This window comes from Bombus vancouverensis, chromosome 17 (genome assembly GCF_051014615.1).
Source record: "Bombus vancouverensis nearcticus chromosome 17, iyBomVanc1_principal, whole genome shotgun sequence".
In the NCBI taxonomy this organism is placed as follows: domain Eukaryota; kingdom Metazoa; phylum Arthropoda; class Insecta; order Hymenoptera; family Apidae; genus Bombus; species Bombus vancouverensis.
In genome coordinates this window covers 5,626,129-5,650,761 of record NC_134927.1, presented here as the reverse complement: position 1 = coordinate 5,650,761, position 24,633 = coordinate 5,626,129, and the positions used below count along the sequence as shown (strand labels likewise).

The following is a 24,633-nucleotide window of genomic DNA, read 5'->3' as shown; positions in this document are numbered from 1 at the left end:
TCATAGAGGAAATTAAAAATTTTATATTTTTATTCTCATTTACCATATTGTTGACTAAGTGTAGTCAACACATATACACATAGATGAAAATTCATCATGAAAAATATATACAGATATGCTTATGATAAGAATAACAATATTAATGATTTTATTTGAATTGAAGATATTCACATTTGTACATAGCCTACCTCTCATGTACCCAAGTCAGTTGTGGATATATATATATATATATATATATATATATATATATATATAAATGTATTTACAAATTTAAATACTTTTCTTTGCAACTTTTATAAATAATACCATATCTGAAAAATAATTTTATTATTGTATAAATTCTTATCATATTTCATACAAGTACATTATAAATGTATTTCATAAAAATTAATAACTACAAAATTATGCTATGATATTTCAATATTATGAATACTATAGCATAAATAGAGTTACATTATGCACTAATACTTACTGAAAAATACAACTAAAACAAATGCGATCATCACCCACATCCAGCACCGCCAATATGATTGTGTTTGTTCTTGCAGTTTTAGTGATTCTGTTTTTAATTTACTTGTATTAACATCAGTTAATTTATCAGATTTTTCAAGTAAACCAATATCTTTTTTTATAATGGCATTTGCTGCTAAAGCATGTTCTTTTATGCTACTAGTCATGGAAAGCATATTCTCAGCAATTTTTTCTTGAATATTTCTATTATATTTTAAAATTGCACCTAAATCATCATCATGCATGTTTGTACTAGTTAATCTTTGTCTTATACCATCTTCTAATGTCCCCAGAAAAAAAAGATGATTATTATAGTTGTAAATTATCTTTTTTACAAATAGTGATATTGATATACCTTTATCACTATGGAATAATTCAGCACGCAATTCTCTATTATATTTTGCTGAAGTTTTTTGATGTATCTGGGTTGTTATATTTGGACCTATTGAATCATTAAACGTTGTAGAACTTTTTGGTAACATTTGTACAGCTGCAACTCTATCTACTGGACTTGTAAGTTTAGTTGTATTTACTAATCCCTTCAGGAAATCTATTCGTTTAATGTAACCCATCATGGTATCCTTAGATGGTTTACTGAAAAAGTATTAAATTTTAATAATTTTATAATAATTTCAAGTACATTAAGTTGTCATGTTGCTCATATGGCGCACATTGCTTAAAATTGAAATCTTTGTTAATAAATATATATTTTTATTAAAAAATAAAATAGAATTGTACCGTGGTAATGTTTGTAATTGTTTGATCATATCATCCAAAGCAAGGATGTACTGAAATGATTAATACATTTGTTTTGAATAAATTATATTAATTTTAAATAATTAATCATTATTTAGATTATTTTTTAACCTTTTCAAGCTTCCAATCCTTATGAGGATCATCTTTTGCCATGATTTCACATCTTGTTAAAAGTCGCCTGATATCAATTTCTTCTCTGGACATTTGATTCATTTCTGGTAATTAATAAACAGTTATAAAAGAAATTCATAAATAAGTACTATATATAAACATATAACGTTTTTCCAAGTTAATCCTTTTTACTTTGAGATTAAAGATTACATATGTAAAATATATACAGAAAGCAGAAGTAACCACAAACTGATACAAAAGCACCACACATTATGTATCTATGTCATTTGCACACTGTTTTACACGTTTACAAAATCCTCCTAGAAACATCTATCTAAATTATTTATTAAATTAATATATTATGCATTGAGAATAATGTTTAATAGTTTGTAAATTTTTAATCGTCGGTTTTTTAAAATATTACAGTACACCTGGCTACACGTATTATTTCGAAAGTAATTAGTACACTATTAACGCAATATGTACATATTCTTTGTTATCATTTTTAAATATGCCGCTACAAATTCATAACTAGACGATAACAATTTATTGTGAACGAAACGGTACATAATGCATTTTTTGATCCTACTGCAACTAACTGACTTCATCAGTAGACGCCTTTATAATAACATAATTGTTAATTTGTTCTATGTATATTACATATTACAGGTGTGAGAATTCTATACTAAGGCGCGCGGAATGTGTAGTAAAGATAAGTTAGAAAGTTTATAATACACGAATATAGATAGGCACTTTGAGAAATACGATAGTCACAGATAGCGATTGACGTTGGCATACGGCATACATCACTTGGGGGGCCGATCCCAGTACATTTCTCGGTAGATTGACAGAATCGCTAAGATGGCTGATATAAAAGAATCTCCGCCGCTATTTGATACTAATGACGTGAAAGTTGATGATTTAGACGACGACGATGAAGATATTTTTGCATCAGCAGTACAGGTAGTTTTTATATTGTTTTCAGACATGTGCATAAAAATTTCACAACCTATGTATTAGGTTCACAAGTTTATTTCTGTTGTATTAAATGTAATATTTGTAATTTGTTACTAAAATATAATAAGATCGTTTGTAATAATTTGAAACATTTCTTGTAAGATAAAATTTAATATTGTTTAAACATAGGATCAAAGTCAATTAGAAGATTCACCTCCTTACAACGGAGTATCAACTATTCAAACAGAATTACCAAAGTTAACTTTACGAGATGCACCAGAAGAAAATTCATTTTCATCGGTATCAAGTCCTGCACCAGGACCACTAAGTTCACCTTTGGGACCAATGAGTACTGACATAGGTGATCTCCATGATGTTCCCATAAACGATAATACAGATGTACTTTCAACAAATGTTATACAGACTCAGTCACCTGATGTGGTATATTTTAGATTATTAAATGTTAATAACAACAAGTTAAAAAGTATATGTTATAGTTTATATTTTACAGGTATCGACAGATTCTTCTGATGTTTTCTTAAAAATTACTGTAACTTCTCCTCAAAAAATAGGAGATGGAATGGGTGCTTATGTTGCTTACAAAGTTGAGACAGAAACAAATATGCCAATATTTAGAAAGAGAAATTTCAGTGTTATTAGACGCTTCAGTGATTTTCTTGGCCTTCATGACAAATTAACAGATAAATATCTTAGAAATGGCAGAATAATTCCTCCTGCTCCAGAGAAGAGTGTTATTGGTATTGATAGATATTTTGAAGTCATATTATTTTTATCATACTATTCAGTAAAATAAATGAAATAATTATGTGATTAGGGACAACTAAGATTAAAATGTCTGGCGACAAGAATCAAGAACAAAATTCCAGTTCTACAGAATTTATTGAAAAACGCAGAGCAGCACTTGAAAGATATTTGAATAGAACTGCAGCTCATCCAGTGCTTAGTGTTGATCCTGATTTTAGAGAATTTTTAGAAGCTGGTAAATCGTAGTATAAAATAAAATAACTTTTTAAATGCAATCATACTTATAACTGTGTATGTCTTAAACAGATATGGAATTACCTAAAGCTACTAATACATCTGCACTTAGTGGTAAAGGAGTAATGAGGCTGTTTAACAAAGTTGGAGAAACTGTTAACAAGATAACATATAAAATGGATGAAACTGATAAAGTAAAATTAAAAAATGTTTAATAACTTATATTTGCAATATATATATAAAATATATATATATGTATATATGTGTGTATATATATATTATATATTATATATTATATATTATATATTATATATTATATATTATATATTATATATTATATATTATATATATTATATATATATTATATATTATATATATGTATTATATATATATATATAATAAATATTTCGTATCATTTATTTTATTAATTATATGGAAAATTTTTAGTAATTAAATTTATAAAACATATTCGTGTTAAGTTGTATTTTTCATTTTTCTTATTTTTCAGTGGTTTGAAGAAAAGACATCACAAATTGATTCTCTTGATGTTCAACTGCGTGCATTACATTCTGCTGTTGATACCTTAACTAATCAGAGAAGAGAATTAGCAACATGTACTGGTGCAACAGCAAGATCCATTGCAGTTCTTGGTCATGGCGAACCAGGAGCATCTCTTGGAAGGGCATTAGCTCAGTTAGCTGAGACATTGGAAAAAGTAGAAGCGATCAGAAGAGCGCAAAGTAATAGCGATCTGTATCAGTTTGGAGAAATGTTAAGAGATTATGTTGCACTGATTGGAGCAATAAAGGTTAATAATCTATTTACATATAAATGTTGCGCATTCCAACATTTTAGATATTTTAAAATATTACCAATTTTAGGATGTATTTCATGAAAGAGTAAAGGTTTTTCAAAATTGGCAACATGCTCAAATGATGTTAAATAAAAAAAGGGAACAGAAAGCACGATTAGAACAATCTGGAAGAACTGACAAAACGAGCCAAGCTGCTACTGAAGTAATAGAATGGGAAGCAAAAGTTGATAGAGGGCAAGAAGAATTTGACAATATTTCAAAGATAATTAAAAAAGAAGTTGAACGATTTGAATTAGTGAGAGTGGAAGACTTTAAGAAACAATTAACAGAATATTTGGAAACCATGTTACAATACCAAAACCAACTTATTAAATATTGGGAAAGCTTTTTGCCTGAAGCACGAGCAGTGGCATGAACATTCCTGAAGTAATATTGAAACTTTTTCTTATTATAAGGAAAAGCAAAATCTATAAATGAAAAGTTTCGTGCAATTTTTTAAAGCAAACTTTTAATGAATGATAAATAACGTTTTATGGAAAACGTACATTTATCGATTTGCGGTACAATAATAATGTTTGCATAATAATGAAAGAATTATCATCTTATGGCAATATTTGGAAAATTCATAAACAATAATTTCGAAATACTGCCAATAATGCTTTTATACATGAAAAAGCAACAAAAAACGTGGCATATTTCATTCAAATTCTTTTATGTCGATTATTCCTGAGTATCATGCGTTTACAGTCTTCTTACTATTAGTTTATATTAGAGATATAAAGCGCATAATACTGTTTGTTAAGAAATGTTATATGATAATAAAAATCGATTAAGATTGTATAAATAGAGAACATTAAATATCTATTTGTTAAAACAAAGATTTTTCATATTATTTTCAGGATAGTATATAGGCATTCCAATAAAATTTTTATTAAATTTAATATAATTATAATATATATACTTTGATAAGTGTGGGATAAAGATATCATATTTTTCTATATGTTAAAAAGTTAACTATAAATTACAATAAAATTAAATCGTTAAATAATATCTATCCCTATTTTATTTATTAAAAACATTTCATTAATATTTAGTAATAAATATTTTTTTGACTATACGTAAAACACATTTAGAAGGCTACAGAGAACGAGAGAACTTATCAAATGCTGTTTTTATAAAGTTGGCCAACTTGTTTTAGTATGCAAAATTGGTATAGTGTCACGAATGTGTTAACTCTTTCGTATGTCGTACAGTGCGTTAGTGATCATGAATTAAATTAGGTTATCAATTATTTATTGTGGTTAATTGTCATTGACAATTAACAAAATTCATGCATGAATATTGTTCTCGTTTGTACGAGTGTTTTGCATACGTGGCAGAGGTTGCCACCAATCAGAAAACGGGAGTTTTGATAGGCGTGGCTTCGAACACGTACACTTGTCTGTGCCTTCGGCAGCCATAATCTTGAGAAGTCGTGTGTGAATTCTTGTCGTGATTCTCTGTAGACAAACAGAGTTCGTTGTTCATTTTACATTCCTCAGTAGGAGCGATCTACTGAATTTTCGGTGAGCAGTGTAAGTTTAGTGAGTTTATTAGTTCTATTGTTTTAACGAAATATTAGTACAATATAAATCATTTTGCCGGTTCTACCCGATTCGTGGTTTAACATTAAGGAACTTGACTCATCTTCAATGATTATGTCGTCGACCTGCTTGTCATCCATATGTCATGTTTACCATACTTTTCTCCAAAATTTTCATCTAACAAATAATCCCATTATAAAACACTTTACATATACGCACATGCACGCATCGAATATACACTTACGTTACGCGCACCCGCACAATATATATATGCATATATGTATATACAATTATATGTTATATATATATATATATATGTGTATATACACAATATCATTTATTTTTTTACTCTATATTATTACGTGCCATAAAATGATACATATATTTTACGGAAAAGTATATTTAATATAAATGTAGAATTAGATTTGTTACTAATTTATAGAGTTTGTAATGGAAATCTTTTCTATTGAATTAAAGAATACGTGTGTTTAAATATACTACATGTATCATGTACAAAGTACTATTGTACATATCAATAGTACTCAAAGAAAGTTAACTAGAAGATAATATTTCAAATAAACTATGATAAGATTGTGTAATATCATGCAAGAAATCAAGAACACTTTAGTTAACTGCTCATAGTCAATCTTTTCTTATTATATACAAATTAATTAATGAAATCTTAAATTATTATTATATAAATTGATTATTATCATATAAATACTTTACTATTACAGGTAGAAATATATAAAATGGATGTCCAAACAGGATTGGTATATGTAGCAGTAGTAGTCATTTCTGCAGCAGTTATTGTTTTAGTATCAATGTTTGGCATAAAAGAGAAATCTTATGAAGAAGCAATAGCAGAACAAAGAAAACTTCCTGATGATCTTTTGTTAAGTATGTATAATTCTATCATAATATGATATAAAGATGTCAAACAAATAATTTGGTTTGTCAATTATTGAAAAAGGTATTTGTAGTATCTTATTGATTAAATGAATTATATTAAACATGTTTTAATATTATTATGGATAATTCTTGGCACTTAACTTAAATTATTATATTGGAAGTTAGTATGAAACACTTTTATAAATGAATATGGTAATAGTTGTATTAATATTCATTTTAGATAAAAAAGATAAAAGTAAAGAAAAGAAACATAAAAATAAGGCAGGAAAGAAAGTAAAAGAGAAGAAAGAAGAAAAGGAAGAAAAGGAAGATAAAGAAGAGAAACCAGAGCATGTACAATTTGAGGAAAATCCACAAATTTTACCATTAGAGCCATTACTTCGTGTAAGTACATTTATTAAGTATATGATTACCTTTCTTCAAACTTTCAGTTGATCTAAATAACTTTTGTAGAAATATTTGTTTAACTTATGCACAGAGTGTCCTGCAACATCGGAGAACTGCTCAGTTGTGGATTCTGCTGTTTATATACTTTTTTTATAGTTTTCATGTGCAGGATCCACCATCAAAGCGATTCCCCAATGTTGTGTGAGACCTTGTATTTACATTATTTGTTCAAAAAATAAGTAAAACTATCAGAACCAATTAAAACTGCTTACTTAAAAATACATTTGACATTATATTTGTTAATAAAATAAGTTAAATAATTATCAAATTATTAATTTTCTAAGAAACTTCAATTAGAATAATTGTATTGTTTATCTTTTTTTGTCTAATAAGATATAAAAATTGATCTGTCTTTTAAAAAAATGTATTGTTTAATGTTAATTGAAGTATATAACAAATATAGTTTAACAACAAGATTGAAGTTCGTTTCTCTAATTTTTAAATATTTATTGTATATTTATGCGTGAATCGTCATGCATATTTATAAAATAAAGATATACACATGCGCTTTTTTATTCTTGAGTTTTCATACATTTCATGCATGAAATATGGTATGCTTACATATTGTATGTCACACTTACATATATGTCATTTAAGGTCTTTCTATTCATGATGTATCATATTTCTGGCTAGGTGTCATCCAAACCATAAGGACTAATTATAATATTTTAATGTAACTGTTCAATAACATGCAACATCTTTTTACATTTGTACATCACTTTATCTGAATTAATACATTTATGTTTTACATAGTTTAAGATAACAATCTTATTTAATCAGTGAAATTTTGTTAAAAACGCCCAAAAAATGTAGTTTGTCTCTTTCTATTATCTTCCATCTTAGTTTTTTAATTACTATAGTAATTTTTAAAAATGTACTAATGTGAAATAACTGCACACTCCTATATCAATGTAAAAAATCCAGTTAATAATGTTTTCCCTCTAGAGTCAAATAAATCGTATATACATTATATTAAAATGGACATTTGCTCTTTTAAAGAGATAATTTCACTTTTTGTTTGCAGAAAATTTGTATAAAATTAAATTTATTTAATTAGCGTATGGAGAAATAAAGTTTTGTAATAAAAAAACAATTTACAAGCAAGTTGTAGTATTTTAAAAACAAATGATTAGTGTTTGTTATACATATAGTAATATGCATTTTTAAAAATATGTTTACATAATTAAAATTTTCTACATAGCAACTTCGTTCTAATTTTATAATTTTTTAATTCTTTATAAATGTATGTAATATAATTAAAATTATGCCATGGTAAGTTAATTTAAATTATAATGTTGAGTATGTAATGAAACATCTTATCTTGTATTAAAATAACCTCAGGAAACATTCAATATATTTAAAAACTGAAAAGTACAATAAGAATTTATGAATTTTTATATAGAATTTACATTAAAAATGAAATAAAATACCAATATAACATGAGACAAGTTATTTAAAGCAAAAGTTTGTTTTTTTTTGTATATTGCTCATTGATAAACAGTTCTAGGACCTCAAGATTAATTTCTATAAATAACTGTTCCACACATGATAATATCTTATTTTTATTGCTACTTTATCATGTAGATGAAAATTAAGAGAAATAACAAAAAGATATAAAATCCAATTGAATAAAAAATACTCTTTTAATGATACATTTATATTTTTTAATTATACATTTCTAGAAATTTGAAAATGCTATTATTGAATAACTAATATTTTCACAATTATATTAAAATTTAGTAGTGGTGAAGAGTATTAACTGTTTTTTCATATTAATATCTTTTTCTTTTTAAATTGTGAATGATGCAGTGGCTTTATCAATTTCAGGTATATATGTTTGGCAAGAAATCAAAATAAATACAATTTCAAGGTGAAAAATGCATCTATAATATTTATATATAAGTAAACTAAAAGATACTATTATTTTTTTGTAAAAAATATTTTATCTATTGATAAAAACCATAATGATTAAAAAAACTATAAATTTTTAGCTCCTTTATATATACATATATACACAATAACTAACCAATATAAATAATTCTATATGTCCATTTTGATATAATGTAAAATTATTATTATATACCTGTTATTATAAAAGTGAAAGTGCATTGCCTTCACTACTTTTAATCAGTTCAATACATGGGAAACATTTTATATATACATTGAAATCATAGGAGGGTAGCAAAGGAAGTAAGAAGAAAGGCAAGCATGAAAAGGTAAAGCCAATTCTTGTAAATAAAGATGAGCCATTGGTTATTGTGACTGAATTAAGTCCTTCACAACCCCTCTCAACAGAGGTTAATCATTTTGACCTCATTCAACCAAAGGACGACCTCGAACTCATACGGAGTCATAGTGTGAGTGAACTGCTTTTGGTAGAATATTTTATCTCATATGTGTTCCATTCATGTTTTCATATTTTGCATAACTTGCTGCTTCTTTAACACTAAAGCTATATATAGTGCTTCTTTTGTATTGTTAAAGCATTTTTCAAATTTACCTACGCCTTCAGATTTTAAACTGATTTTAGTTTGATAAATTAATAATATTAAAAAAATTTTAATAAAAAAAGTTTTCATAAATTGAGTTTAAATGTAAACTTTTAAGTTGATATTATACACGATATAATTGTTTATTAATATTTTCGCTGCAATATCAAGTTCTTCTAACTATTTATTTTCTTTTTGTTGTGTGTTCTGTATGTATGTTTTTTTATGAAATTTTATTAACACATGATTTAATACAAAATTAACTATTATATCTTTAATCTTTAGAATTGTCCCATACACAAGTTTAAATACATATCCTAGTATATTTTAATATGGTTTGTTCAACAGAAAGAAAATTTACAACAAATTGGTCAGTCTGAATCAATTATAAATAAATCTCCAAAGGAAACTCCAACAAAAGTAAAGAAGAATGTGAAAGATTCAGTAAAAAAGAAGGATGACAATATTAAGGAAGAGAAAAAAGAAACAATTAATAATACCAATACATCAGCAGTAGCTAATAAAGATTCTGTAAAAGAAATTAAAGAACAAAAAGAAACTCCAGTTAGAGATGTAAAAGAAATTATAAAAGAAACTGTAATTTCTACTCAATCAACAAATAAAGAATCTAAAAAAGCAAAGAAAAAGAATGATATTCTAGCACAAATTGGTAAGTTAATATATTAGTTAATTCAATTTCTATATTAATTTCTTTAAATGAATTTAAAAAATCTATATATGTGTTTTACTTAATGTCTTTTCATTAATTTTTATAATTTATTTTTTATTTAATATATTTATACTACATAAAACAAAATTATATATACATACAGCCATATTTCTTTTAGTATAATGTTTAATATTTCTTAAATTAAAGATGATTAATTAAGCTTATGTTATCAACTGAATAAGGTGATTCCATATATTAAACTATCTTATCAAGATATTTTTATTATCAAGTGCTTATGATACATATATCTTTTTTAATTTTTGACTCCTTTTTTACTTTAGGTGGAGATAAGGATGCTGTCAATGTATCTTTATTAATGCCTTTAGTTCAGAAAGCTGAACTTAGCCGTTCTGAAATACAAATCCTTATTGACCAACTTTTAAATAAACAAATGGATAATCCTTCAGAACATTCAGAATGGACAGAAGGTCGCGCAGATCCAGTTATTAAATTAAAAAAGCAACTTGCAGAAAAGGAGAAAGCTTTAGCCGATGAACATGAAGCAAATATTGCATTTCAAAATAAATTGAAAGAGTTACGTGCTGAGTTGAATTCTGAAAGGTCTAGATTATCAGCTAATGTAAGACAATTAGAAGAAGCATTGAATGCTAAAGTTACAGAAACTCAAACTCTACATACACGAATGCAACATATCTTGGAAAGTCATGCTGCTGAAAAACAAGGATTTACTAGACAAATTGAACAATTGCAAACTAAAGTAAATGAAAATGCTGCAATTATTCATAAGATGCAAGAGGATCAAGGACAAACTCAAGGTCATATGCAACAAGAGTTGATTGCACAACGTAAACAAATGGAAGTACAATTTGCACAAATGCGTGATAATGAAAATGCATTAAAAGCACAATTAGCTCAAAAACATGTAGAAGTACAAGAATTACAAAGTGAGTTGCAAGCAACTTGTGAGAGTAGCACTGCTGAAATAGAAATGTTACGGCAACAATTAGGACTTATGCAAGGTCAATTGATGCATTCAGAAGGACAATTACAACATTTCAAGGAAGCTGGAGATAGATTGCAAGATGTTGCTAGGCAGCTTGAGGTAAGAAGAAATTGATACAAGCCTTTAAAAGGCTTAATATGTCAATTTTTTCAAATAGATAATTAAAAAAATTCCAGAAGGGAAGATCATAGATGTGGGTTGTTATTTGTACAATAAGCTTCTTCCTTCTCCTCATTTTTTGTTGATAAAAACAAAGATAAATAATAATTTTTACATTATACAAAGCGTTAATAAATTGCTAATAAAATATTTATATTTATTTGTTTAGGATTCCCATCGTGCACAAGCTGATTTAGATCACAGACTAAAAAGCGCTCATCGTCATGAACAGGAACTTCAAAAACAAGTGAATTCATTGCAAAGTGAATTAAATTCTGTAAAAACAGAAGCTAATGATGCTTCAGCATTAAAAACAGAATTGAATAAAGCTCAGTCTGAATTAGTGAAATTAAAATCTGAGCTGTCAGTATCAATGAATGAAGTGAAATATGAGGCAGCTGAAATTACAGCTCTTAAAGTGACACTTGTTGACAGAGAGGAAGAACTGAAAGTATTTCAAGAAAAGCTTATTAACAAAGACAAGGATCTAGAAACATGTAAAGAAGAACTTAACAATGTACGAACTGAACTAAAGCAGTCAACAGAAAATATAACACAGTTGGAAACACAGTTAGAGGCAGTACAGAAGAATTTAGATACTGTACAAGACGAACTTAACGAGACAACAAAAAGTCTAGAAATAGCACAAGGCGACGTTAATACTAATCAATCGAACATGGAGAAGTTAGAGGAACAGTTAAAGCAGTCCCGAAATGAATTAGAAGAAACACGTGCCGAACTTAAAGCTGCAAATGAAACAACAAATGAAATGAACATGTTAAAGGCAGAAATAAGTAGGTTACAGAAACGTGATCAGCGATCAAGTGAAACTCAGTTACTGATTACACGACTGCAGGAAGAAAATGATAAACTTTCTATACAGGTATCATTTATTTAAATATCAACATAAATGTAAATTATATTTCGTTGAAAATATACAGATTATTTTTTTTTCAGCACACAATTCTCGCAGATTTGGAAAAGAGACTTAAGCAATTACAAGAAGATAATGAATCACTGGCTTCTCGATTAGCAGCAACTACTGAACGTCCAGCTGCAGAAGGCCGTGAAAATGGAATTGATGATAATGTTCAAAAGAATGTACAACTTGTAGAACAAACCAATTTGTATGTATAAGTCTATTCTAAAACACTTAATTTAGTATATTTTGATTCTTGATAATCAATCTTTCTTATATCAATTATATCTTAAAGGTTGGCCCAAAAGGAGAGTCAATTGAATGCTTTAAGAACTGAATTAACACATAAAGAAGTGGAACTGAATCAATTAAATACTCAGATTGATGCATTACGAAGTGATGTAAACAATCAACGTACTCTTGCTGCCCATTTAAATAATGAATTGGAAGCACAAAGGTCCAAAAATAATGTAAGTTATAATATGTATAGATAATCTTTTTCCAGTATATTTATTCAAGATATATATACATGTATATATATGTGTGTATATATATGTTAATACTACCAACACGTAAGTGGTTAAATTGTTATATAAATATGCAGTTAAATTTTTATATAAAAATATTTTTTTATATTTATGTATTTTTGCAATCAATTTTTATTGCTTCCATCACTTTGCCAACCTCCTCTTAATTTTGAAATTTCAAAAGAATTCTTTAAATATATTTGTCAGTCGTTTATATGAAATATCTATCTCAAAGTTTTACACTGATCTTCATTTCTTTATGGTTGGAACAGGAATTACGTGTAAAAAACTGGAAAGTGATGGAAGCTCTTTCCGCCGCCGAATTGCGTGCTAAATCTAATAATGGGAAGAACTTTGATGTAAGTCCCCATTTTACCTATCTTAATCTTTATTCTTTTCTTTCTAAATTTAGAACCGTTTGTTTTTAATATTTTATATATGTATAATTGAATAAATTATAATTTCTCACCTACGCTCTCACCCCTTTTTCCCTCCACACTCTCTCTAAAATATGAATATCATACATGTATATTCATTCATTTTTTTCTCTTTAATAAAATAGATTAAATTTAAATGAATAACAATTAATTTTTAGGAAATTACACAAAAAGTAAAAGCAGAAGAAGAAAAGTTAACAAAGGCTTTATTAGAAAGGATATTCCCAGAAATAAAAGTATCTGAAAAATCACATGAACTGTGGCTCAAAGTTTTTGAAGAAAAGGTGAATACAGTTTTTACTGAATTGAAGAAAAAGAATACTACTGATAATCATTCAGAATTAGAAAAACAAAACAAAAATTTACAAGATATGGTTTCGCATTACAAACAAATTATTGATGATACAGTAAGTTTCTATTGCATTTGTAATATGTTCTTGTTAAATTTTTACTTCGATTGTATTTATCAAAAATGTATCTACAGGAAGGTATGCTTAATAAGCTGCAAAGTCATGTAGAATCAGAGGAAACAAGGTGGGAGTCACAGCTTCGACAGAAAGAAAGTGAGGTAGCAGGTCTTAGAATTGAATTGAATGAACTCATGAGTAAATTAAATATAAATGAAAAGGTAAGCTCTGTAAAAATATAAAAATACATTTATCTTTAATATTTTGAAATGTAAGTAAATAATTTCATATGTTTGTAGTTACAAGATAAGGTAGTAGAATTGGAAACCAGACTAAAAGAAGCTGAATCTTTTAAAGAACAAGCTAATGTTGAATTATCGACACATAGATCCACACCAAAATCGGTTTTGAGTGAAGTAGATACTCATGATTTAGGTACATTAGAAAAGCTTCAAGAGGTAAATCAATAAAGAAATAAATTATTACTTGGATATGCTGAATAATATGTCATAAAGCTATTGTTACATTAATTATAGGAAAAAGCACGATTGTCAGAAGAACTTCAAATAGAATGTAACAAAAGAGCAGCGGTAGATGCAGAATTGGATAAATTACGATGTGTAGTTACACAACTTCATCAAAAAATGTCACAACTTAAGGTATTATATATGTAATGTATATGCATATGTATATGAACAATTTGAATGTTACATATTTTTGAAATCAAATTATAAAATATTGACATTAATTATAAAGTATTATATACTTTTAAATTGTAAATATTATCAAGGATTTCTGTTAATTTTAGAGTGAAGTTTATGGTGGTTGTAGCAGTTCAGAACAGCCAATATTAAATGGACCGCCAGCTTCTGAATGTTCTAATTCCGAGGTTAGTATACATTGATTTTAAATGTTTCATAAGTGTCATAATTAATTTTTGTCCAGTGCCTTTTGTATAAAAAAGTTAAAAAGCTTATGTTATAGCTGTAATGACAAATATTATGGCTATAATGCGAAAATGTGAAAAACTACATAATGCTGCAAAATTCTGACGTGATGTATCAATTATAATTAATTTGTGAAATTAATTACTAACAACAGACCTTTTGTGTTTTGCTGTTATTGTACTATATGTAATGATTATATGGTAACAATTTATATATAGATATTATTTTGTAAAAGTCAATTAAATACTTAACCGTTTCAGTGGAAAGTAAACATTTTCTATTATGAAGTTTTCTTCAATTGAAACATGGAATTTACTTGATGTAATATGATTCTAGTGATTGGGGTTAGGTTGTCTTTTACAAAGTATTATCTACGAAAAATTCGTTGTTTATTAGATACGTAATATAGGCAATCAAATTGATAAATTAATGGGGAATACATAACATTGTATTGAATATAGTTAAATCATATTAAATTTTATTTTATTAATACTAGCAGCAAGAGAAAAAGCCCAAATATATATATAATTGTAGACCTTTGAATTTGGCTGCTAAATTTTACAAATTCAACAAACTCAAATGTGGTATTATTGCCTGCACATATTAATTTAATTCATATATACACAATTTCATTTAATATATTATACATATTAAACTCATATATGCTAATTATTCAATGATACCACAATTTATACCTATATAATACTTTTGTGCATTTAATGAAATTTCGATATTATACGATCGCTAACAACAACGATTAATTTGCTAATGTTGCTTATTAGCAACTACTATTACTATTTTATAGATATTTTGTGTATAGTTTTGTATTTAGAAAAATGATATCAAAAATTTACATTTTTGATTTAATACAAACATGAAATTGTTTTCGGAAAAGAAAATATTACTTTGTCAACCTATAATTATATAGTTCTTATAGAAAAAGAGTTATACATTTATAAATAATACATACATTTTACTACATTTATTCATGTGCCAAAATGTAAATTTTTTTTAGTAGTATAAAAAGATATCTGCTTTCGAATTCCATCATTTTTCTAAATGCAAAGAAATTTTATGGATCATATATTATTTTGAAATAATATAAGAAAAATATGTGAATTATTCTAATAAAATATAAAAAGTTGAAGTTTTTATCAAACAGATATGTATCAGCAATTTGATTGTTGTGTATCATTTGATGTTTGAACCATCTCTATTAACAGAACGACAATTTTGAAAATTTTTCTTTGCTTGATACATTAAAAAATTTGATAAATTGTCGTCACCTAATGTAATGTGTGGTGAGTTAAATAATTATATATCTGAAATGCAGCTCCCACTAGCAACACAGACTCTGATAGCTGCATTAGAAAATATTCTTCTCAAGAATACAGAGTTCGCAAATTGTTCCATAACCAAGCCTATCAATTTGGTTCAGTCTCAACAAGAAATTGACAACAGCCCCCTTACTACAAAATACTCCTCCAAATCTTGTCATATGACAGATCACAACACACAGGCTAGCTGGAATCCATTGATGGGCCAGCAGCATAAAAAGCACAAGAAAAAAAGGAAGGTAAACTCCAAAACTGTGAAAAGAGGAACAAATATTACTGGCTCTGTTACTGTATAGGTGCACTTCAGTTAGTTATTAAAATATGAAACATTTTTATTTGGGCTCAGTATTACAATGAATGTTATTTCAATTAGTATTATGTGTTTTATTAGTCCTAATTATTACATTCATTACAAACGCTTACTCTTTGCATTGTAATTGAATGTTCTATAATATTGCAATATAAATTACATAATATATAATTTTTAAACGTCTGCTGCAACATTTAGAAATATTCAATACTAGAAACAATTTTTTTATATTATATACGTAAGATAATAACAATTCCTTGTGATAATCCTGAGACCTGTGTTATTATTTTATTATAATATTACAGAGTATCATTTGGTAGTCTATAATTTAAACAGTATTTTGTAGTAGATCTATTCTTCATGTATCTCAATAATTTCATTGTTACATACTTTATTGTGGCTGTTCATATAAGCATTAAGAGCAACCATTTACAAGTGATCTGTAGTTATACACAAAACGATGAATTTATATATACATATAAAATTGTGTTTTATAATCATACATATAAACACTTATTATATATTGGTTTTATGTATAGTAAAATAGTATTCTGCACAATTTATTAAGAGTTACTTAAATATGATTTATGTTTGATCAATGTATGTATATGTATATATACACACACATATATATATATTGGCTTTAAATTATTAATTTCATATGATTTAAAAATGAAAGATTAAAATGGCAGTACTAATGACAGTAAAACTTTACATTTTGCCACACTTGTATGTAGTGGATTTGTTTATGAAATGTGTACAAACACATAATATCTATAATATTTAATAAGCTACGATATTCGTGATATATCTATCGAAAGTGTATGCTAGCAGCATTTTATTTATCATATATGCATTTTGTTTTAGTTTATTTCGTTCTGAAAGGAGGAAATGCGAATAGCGTATGTATTGCAGCAAGCATCCTACCTAATTTTGTACAACAATGTTTTCTAAAAGTGAAAATAAATTATTTTTTAGGAAATTATCTATTATGAAATCATTTAGTATTGCAAAACAAGTTTCAAGAATCATTGGCAATTTTAGTTTGGAAAACTCGATGCAAACTGTAATAACATACTTGTCCCATTGTCCCAGTGTTTGTTTCATAGAAGATAAAAAAGTATTTAAGATTTGCTTAAAATAGCGGTTATTATTAAAACAGCAGCGATTCATCGTGACTCCACGATTAATAAGAACATTTGCTTTGACGTACGAAATCTCATGCTATAACGATGAATAACAATTTTGTTATTTTGATTGTTCTGACAGTCCACTAAGAAACCCATGGCAAAACGGCGCAGATTCGCAGGTATGCAAATCAAAGTATGAGATTCTGGAACTTTTCCTTCTTTTGAAAGGGTTGATGGTAGACTGCTATTAGCAGTTTATGCCAGGTCTTACTACAATAGTCTATTTAAAAATATTAATTTACGTTGCACCACACATTATTTTTTGTAGTATTAAATGTTATGTTCTTTTTTTAATGGGCACTATTTTATTATTTGCTTACAATTAGTAGCATTTCTACAACCAAGGAATAACAAACATAATTACTCAATAATTGAGTTATTTATAATATGTTAGACAGACTGATATTTTATAATATATTTAATATTATTTTTTTTTATTAGAAATTTATTGGTTATGCTTTTTGTTAATTTCTATAAAATATAATAGTCATAATTCAGATGTTAGAAAAAAAATTTTGAAATTTCTAAGAATTGCAAATTTATTCTTATATTATTAGCTAGATATCTCTGGTTATACATAAATATTTAATTACATGTAACATAAATAAAATTTTATCACATATTGTGTAATATCTTTTGTATTATATTTGTACATATTTCATTTGATAAATTTTCAAATTTCTTAAAGATATTTTCGTTAATGATTTTTTATTATTAGCTGTTTTAAGTTATGAGCTATCATAATGTGTGTGTCCCCTGAAATATGTTGCACAGTGTTTAGATCTCATTAGCTTTATACTTTATTTGATCATGCAGTTTGAATGTCTTGCATCTTGTCTGTCCCAATATGTTGTTAAGGGAGATCAATTTCATATATTTTTATTTCCAATTACATCAAATTTTACATATTATGAATCTTGTTACATTATAGTACAGTGTTATTTGTACTGATGTAAAATATAATCATGTGTCCATCAAATTATTTTAGAATATATCAATGCCATATGGATAGTAAGGAAACTAATTGATTTGTCTAATATCAACTATTCACTTCTAGAAAGCGCAATATTTTTTATATAGATATAGAAAAGTTGTACAAAGACGAACAAAAGTTTATAACATTGCCGGTGCGGAAAGGAGCGATGCGAAGATGATGGGTATCAAAGAACATGCATAGCTACATGTGGATCAATTTTTATGAACACAAACACTGGGGTAAAGGGCACACTATAAAGAAATTTTATGTTTGCTCTATCAAATTGATTATGTGATTTTTCATTAATTTGAATCATAAATAGTTATTCATTATAGTTTCCCATCATTGTTATATTTTATTTTCATAATTTGCATCGCTTTTGCTCTTATATGTTTAATTAACTTTTTTTACAGATGGTAAACACATTATTGGACATAACATAGCATTTTTTTTTAGCAGCCACAATGTTTAGTAAGAAACATGCTTATATTAATAGATAACAAATACTATTAGTATTATTTTGCTATATAGTTAAGTTTATGCTGTTTGATTTAAATTTTCTAATATTAAATTAATGTAAGAGAATAATTAAAAAAATACTAATTTCTTTATTTTGAAATTTTTACTTTTTCTAAAAGTTCAAACAGCATGAATGTTATTCAAGCTTTTTAAGTGATCTGTTTATATATTTTTTGCTTGCAGTAATATATATATATATATGTATTTGTGTAATCCTCATATGTGCAATTAATATTTTATTAGCTAACTAAGATATTTAATATTGCTTTTGTGTACGGTGATGGATTCTATTCAATACAATTTTAATATTGCGTGCTAATTTATTAGCATATGCTGCTAAAAAGGGTATGTGTAGTAATGTATAAAAATGTATCATATAAGTAACATATAAAATTAAAATATAAATAAGCACGCAAAAAGTAATTAGATATATTGTTTTAGTTTTTATTTCCAGTAGATATATTGTCATCTATCTATTCATATTATATATACAATAAAATTAATGACATTAAAATCAATAATGAATCAGAAAAGTGAATTGATTGTTTTGTATCTGCTGGAAGAAAATACAATTATTTTCAATTTTTATCTATATAAATTTTTTTTCAAGCATAGGATAATATGATAAACCTTTTAATGTATTTTTCAGGGTGGTTCAAGAAAAAAATAACTTTAAAGAACAAGCTGCGTTAACGCAGCACGACACCAGATAATTGATAAAGAAAATACACGAGAAATTACATATGCTCCAATACTACATAAACATCAATGGTAAATTTTGCTATTGAGAAGACTAATATCACGATGGAAATATGATGAATAATGTTTCTTATGGAAAGAATATATTATTTTATTATATGGAAAGAAATATAAATAATGAACTTTGTAGTTAGACACTAAGAAATAATGAAACTGCTGTTTGTCACAATTACACAATTAATAGATATAAAAAAAGCATAATTAAAAAATGATTAAAATCATGCAATGTAAATTACAGAACAACAGTAATTATTGTTTAAATATTATTTCTGTTACATAAAGCATGTTCATCAGGCGTGTTTGAAGCCTTCATAGTTTATTTAAAATTTATTATTCATAAAATCATTTATAGAATAAAATGTACGTACATATGTATAAATGTACGCCTAATGGAACGCACGAATTCTAATTTTGAGTAGATAACGCAAGTATCTTTACGTACATTTTTTTAAATTAATAGCGTGCAATTAGCAGAGTCTTAGATTATTTTCATATTGTTAAAGAATTTGTATACAAAGCTGAGATCGTTAATGAATTGATGTGCAATAAACATGTTCGTGCGATCATTAGTATAAAAGTATATAGATGGAATTCAATACGTGGCTTGTTAACGCAAATTCACGAACAAGTAATTAATTTCGTAAAATATGAGACAAATTTAATAAATCAACTCTAATGAACTTATAAATCAATAATTCAAAAATGTGTTCGAACAGGATGTTTTGAATATATTAAAATATAACGAAGTATACAAATTATATTAACAAATTTATGTTTTAAATAATTTGTAAGTACGAAATTTGAACAATGACAAGGAATAGACCGTATGTAAATGGGGCATTTAAAAGAGCGTTTGTTAATGTTTTTATGTGTTAGTTTATTTTACAAAACAATATAATTTTTATTATGATCTACGTTACAAGATATGAAATAGGTGATAATACTCTATTTATAATATATTAAACACTTGTTTCTTAAAGTATCATTGTTTCGTTTATTTACAAAATTGTATAAGGTTTAACACACATAGTACTTATTTATATTTTACATTTAGTAAAATACGTAATAAGATTATTGTTTTATTTCACGTTACGCAATATACAAATTTCAATAATAATTTGTAATTATAGTGAACGATGTAAATTATTTATTCACATTTTATAACACTCCCAGGTTTCAGGGTAAAATACCTTCAATTAAATAATTTTAACCAAATACCTGCTATAATGGTTATTCAATATATTTCTTCAGTTTTTGATAATATCATAAAAAATGCAGTAATAGTATTTTTTTAAATGGTATTTAGCTTAAAGTACGAAAAGGAGTAAAAAATGGTATTTATTTTATATAAGTAATTAGATAATCCATATACGATACTACAATGAAAAAATATTTTTAATCTATCAATATTCACAATTATAATAGTACAATACAACACGATAAAATACAATACAATATAATGCAATTATTCTAATGCACTTTTTAAAATGAATTAATGACTTAATCTGTGATGAATAAGTATATAAAACACATAGAATTTATAATTTATACCTATATACACTTTATTAACCATAGCAGTATCACAGGTTACAAAAAGTCTTAAGATCCATTATGTACCAATTAAGTAATTGATTATTTTTGTTTCTAATACATGTAATCATCAGATCATTGCTTAGTTTAGCATAGTTTGTAAAAATCCTAGAATGTAACTACCCAAATCTTCATCTTGATTTGTCCATGAAACATACACGCTTTTTTGATCATCTTCATCGCCTTCTACTTTTACTAAAACAGATTCGACAGATATTGATCCATCTGTTAATTGAACTGTCCAGCCTGGTAATCTCTCTTTCAGTGGTTGTAATAATTTTAAAGTCGTTGAATGTGCTGGACCAGGGTCCCTTACTTGTACAGTGGATGTAAATCGTACTATATGTTTAGTTATACCTGCAGCTTTTGTCACCTTAAAACAAATTTTCAATTATTTATTATGTATAGCTTAACAAATATACAAGTATATATTATCGATAATTGAACGGAACGTGATAATTACTTCATCTGCGTCCACAAGACATACTCCATCTTCTCGTAACATTAAAACACTGTGAAGTAATCTTCGTCGTTTAGGATCTGGTGGCAAAGCCGAGTATCTTTTGGCTTCAGACTTTAATAATGCTAAAGAAGCGTCTACTGGCACTTTGGCGATGGTTGTGATAACACAAGTTTCTCCATTTGCAGGATTGTAACAATTTGTTCCAAATTCTTGTTTTATTTTTTCTTTTAAAAACTCCATTTTAGCAAATTCTCCATGTACAAGCATAACATTTTTTGGCTCACAATATTGTATTAATTGCATAATACCTTTTGCATCTGCATGTGCAGAGAAAGACATATACTCTACTGCCATTTTGACTTCGACAATCTGTCTGTTTTCAAATTCAATTCTTCTAGAACCATTTAAAACTTTATGTCCAACAGTGCCTTGAACGCAAAATCCAGGCATAATAACCATATTTGCTTCGTTTGGAGCCCATTTCTTAAAAATTTGTAAAGATAATCCTGCATGCAACATGCCCGGTGTAGCAAATACTACCATGGCTCCAGGATTATCAATATATGCTTTATCAAATGGTTTTATATGTTTAAAATCAAACATATTTCTTTGCACAAAAGTTTTCTTAATTTTTTGATTAGTCCAAGTAATAAACATTTTATAATAATTATTCGCTTTTTCAGTTAATCCTAAAGCAAAATATACAGGAACTTTTAAATTCATTCGCTCCCAATATGTTTCTAATAATATACATAATTCTTGTGCACGTCCAAGAGCAAATACAGGAATTAATACTTTGCCACCTCTATCTATGCATTCATGAACCTAAAAGATAAATTTATAAGTTTCATGTAAAATCTAATACACGTGTAGTATTAATAATATCAACATACTTTCTTTAAGAAGTCTCTTTCTCTACATCTTTTAGAATCTCTGATAGTTGTTGCATATGTTGACTCTGATATTAATAAGTCTGGTCTACATTTATCTATCCAAGCAGCACCTAAATGCCTATCAGGAGTCATATTGTAATCCCCAGTATAAACGATTGATTGTGAGCCAACTCGAATCCAAAACATTGCAGCACCAAGTACATGTCCTGCATAATATGCTTTTATTTCCAGTTCCGAATCAACCATCACAGATTGATGCAATGTAACAGCAATGACCTTTTTCATACAGTCTTTTATCATTTGTGACGTAAAGAAGTTGCTTTCTCCTTTACGTTCTACTGCAACTTTTCTCATATCTTCGAGTAAGATTGGTGCAATGGCTTTTGTTGGATGTGTCATATAAATTGGTCCAGTATATCCTACCTGTAAATGCAATCATTTCGTCAAAGATCATGTTTTAATATGTAACTTTTATGATCTATATTACCATTTCTGTAAAGTATGGGAGGGCACCACAATGATCTAAATGAAAATGTGATATAATCACACAGTCTATGTAATTAGTCGTTGGTCCTTCTGGGATTATGTATGAAAAATCTGGGAATCGTCTTTCATCATTGAATCCCATGTGCATGCCACAATCCAACATAATGTTCTTTCCACCCATTGATACAAGAATGCAGCTCCTTCCAACATCTTGACCAGCTCCCAAAGGGGTTACTTTGATATCTGGCATTTCTCTAAATAATGTATCTCAATTAAAATAACCTATTTACTTCATTTATTTATATAATATTATCATATAATAGAAAAATATCTATTATAATAAGGAAAATTAGTTTCGTAAAAATAGAGAAAATTTTCTATCATTATAGTTACCTACAATATCAGTCCTTTGACTGATAGGCTGTTTAAAAGATTTATTTGATATGTTATCAAAAACGATCAATTCACAGATATTAATTAATCATCTTTCATTTCGTTGCTATTTTTGTATAATGAAGAACAAACCGAGTATCAGTCCTTGTTGCTTCATGTTATTAACCTATATTTTTACCGTCTCTTTACCGCAGACAACATAGAGAATGCAAGTGACTGATAGAATACGACCAATATAGTAGCGGCCTAAATTAAAACTAAAATCTTCTATGAAATTACAAATAAAATATAGAGAGGATATTCTATAATCGCAGAAGAAGTGTAGACTTTTATTCTTATACATACTTCTGCTTTAAAAAATTGCGATATAATCTATAAATAACTTAAGCATAAATTATGCCGGATAAGTAATCAATTAATATAACCGTACCGTTCGTATTACCAATTTAATACAGTACACATAATTTTATAAAAATAGATATATAGAATATACACATATATCGGACTAATACTACGACTTATAAGATTTGTTTATTTGCATTTTTTCACGTTGTGGAAAGTATCTAATAAACTTTAGTTGTAAAATTCTGTTTGTGATAAAGATTGTTTTGAAAGACATGTCCATAACATGTACAAAATTCTACGATACCATTTGTAGATACGTGGTGTTCCTGTTTTACCTATAATAAACATTGATATTTTACGTACAGTTACCTACATGATCGACCGACACTCAAGAATTTTTAAAGTAGCGTTGCGCCTGTATCATGTCCAACCTTCTTCCACCGGACTGTGGAAACACGTTCCTGCCCCTGGATCGTTAGACGCAGTTTCACCAGTAGCCTCCTGTACGGCTACAGTGAATAATTAAGTAAATTAATATTGCAAAAATGAGGAAGCACTCGTGGTGATTTGGTTTGAGAATTTTATATTTTGTAGTTACATATGGTAAACTAGAGTTGCAAGATGGAATGAATAATTCACTTTGACAGCCCTTCTGGCTTTTAGAGTCATTTCTTTCTCAGCACACTTTATTGCTAGAATATTTA

At 27.1% G+C, this 24,633-nt stretch overlaps 4 protein-coding genes across 9 annotated transcripts; 2 read left to right on the top strand and 2 right to left on the bottom strand.

Moving 5' to 3' along the window:
- Positions 1 to 143: 143 nt before the first annotated feature.
- On the bottom strand, positions 144 to 2,062 carry Use1 (Vesicle transport protein Use1). 5 transcript variants are annotated; one of them, XM_076625822.1, is made up of 5 exons: positions 1,945 to 2,062; positions 1,378 to 1,481; positions 1,249 to 1,298; positions 473 to 1,104; positions 144 to 311 (listed from the first exon to the last, which is right to left on the bottom strand). In XM_076625822.1, exons 2-5 carry the CDS (start codon positions 1,477 to 1,479, stop codon positions 271 to 273), a joined length of 825 nt encoding a protein of 274 aa, XP_076481937.1. In that variant the 5' UTR covers positions 1,480 to 1,481; positions 1,945 to 2,062; the 3' UTR covers positions 144 to 270. The 5 variants fall into 5 exon arrangements, with proteins under 5 accessions (XP_076481937.1, XP_076481938.1, XP_076481939.1 ...); XM_076625823.1 differs by lacking the exon at positions 1,945 to 2,062 and having other exon boundaries at positions 473 to 790; positions 866 to 1,104; positions 1,378 to 1,813; XM_076625824.1 differs by lacking the exon at positions 1,945 to 2,062 and having other exon boundaries at positions 473 to 787; positions 866 to 1,104; positions 1,378 to 1,813.
- A 139-nt stretch (positions 2,063 to 2,201) lies between these two features.
- Positions 2,202 to 5,195, top strand: Snx1 (sorting nexin 1). The gene is made up of 7 exons (XM_033349662.2): positions 2,202 to 2,340; positions 2,524 to 2,775; positions 2,846 to 3,092; positions 3,170 to 3,334; positions 3,406 to 3,527; positions 3,842 to 4,141; positions 4,215 to 5,195. The coding sequence occupies exons 1-7, from the start codon at positions 2,239 to 2,241 to the stop codon at positions 4,560 to 4,562; spliced, it is 1,536 nt and encodes a 511-aa protein (XP_033205553.1). The 5' UTR covers positions 2,202 to 2,238; the 3' UTR covers positions 4,563 to 5,195.
- Positions 5,196 to 5,374: 179 nt separating this feature from the next.
- Positions 5,375 to 20,741, top strand: LOC117166047 (uncharacterized). Of its 2 annotated transcripts, none has more exons than XM_076626093.1 (16): positions 5,375 to 5,721; positions 6,468 to 6,630; positions 6,863 to 7,026; positions 9,264 to 9,446; positions 9,927 to 10,248; positions 10,590 to 11,371; positions 11,601 to 12,314; positions 12,389 to 12,558; positions 12,646 to 12,820; positions 13,150 to 13,236; positions 13,473 to 13,721; positions 13,799 to 13,942; positions 14,021 to 14,179; positions 14,258 to 14,380; positions 14,530 to 14,610; positions 16,002 to 17,300. In XM_076626093.1, the coding sequence occupies exons 2-16, from the start codon at positions 6,483 to 6,485 to the stop codon at positions 16,299 to 16,301; spliced, it is 3,801 nt and encodes a 1,266-aa protein (XP_076482208.1). In that variant the 5' UTR covers positions 5,375 to 5,721; positions 6,468 to 6,482; the 3' UTR covers positions 16,302 to 17,300. The 2 variants fall into 2 exon arrangements, with proteins under 2 accessions (XP_076482208.1, XP_076482209.1); XM_076626094.1 differs by lacking the exon at positions 13,150 to 13,236 and adding an exon at positions 19,650 to 20,741 and having other exon boundaries at positions 5,376 to 5,721; positions 16,002 to 16,244.
- IntS11 (integrator complex subunit 11) lies at positions 19,655 to 23,927 on the bottom strand. The gene is made up of 5 exons (XM_033349659.2): positions 23,585 to 23,927; positions 23,193 to 23,445; positions 22,706 to 23,128; positions 21,813 to 22,637; positions 19,655 to 21,722 (listed from the first exon to the last, which is right to left on the bottom strand). The coding sequence occupies exons 2-5, from the start codon at positions 23,439 to 23,441 to the stop codon at positions 21,432 to 21,434; spliced, it is 1,788 nt and encodes a 595-aa protein (XP_033205550.1). The 5' UTR covers positions 23,442 to 23,445; positions 23,585 to 23,927; the 3' UTR covers positions 19,655 to 21,431.
- Positions 23,928 to 24,633: the final 706 nt, after the last annotated feature.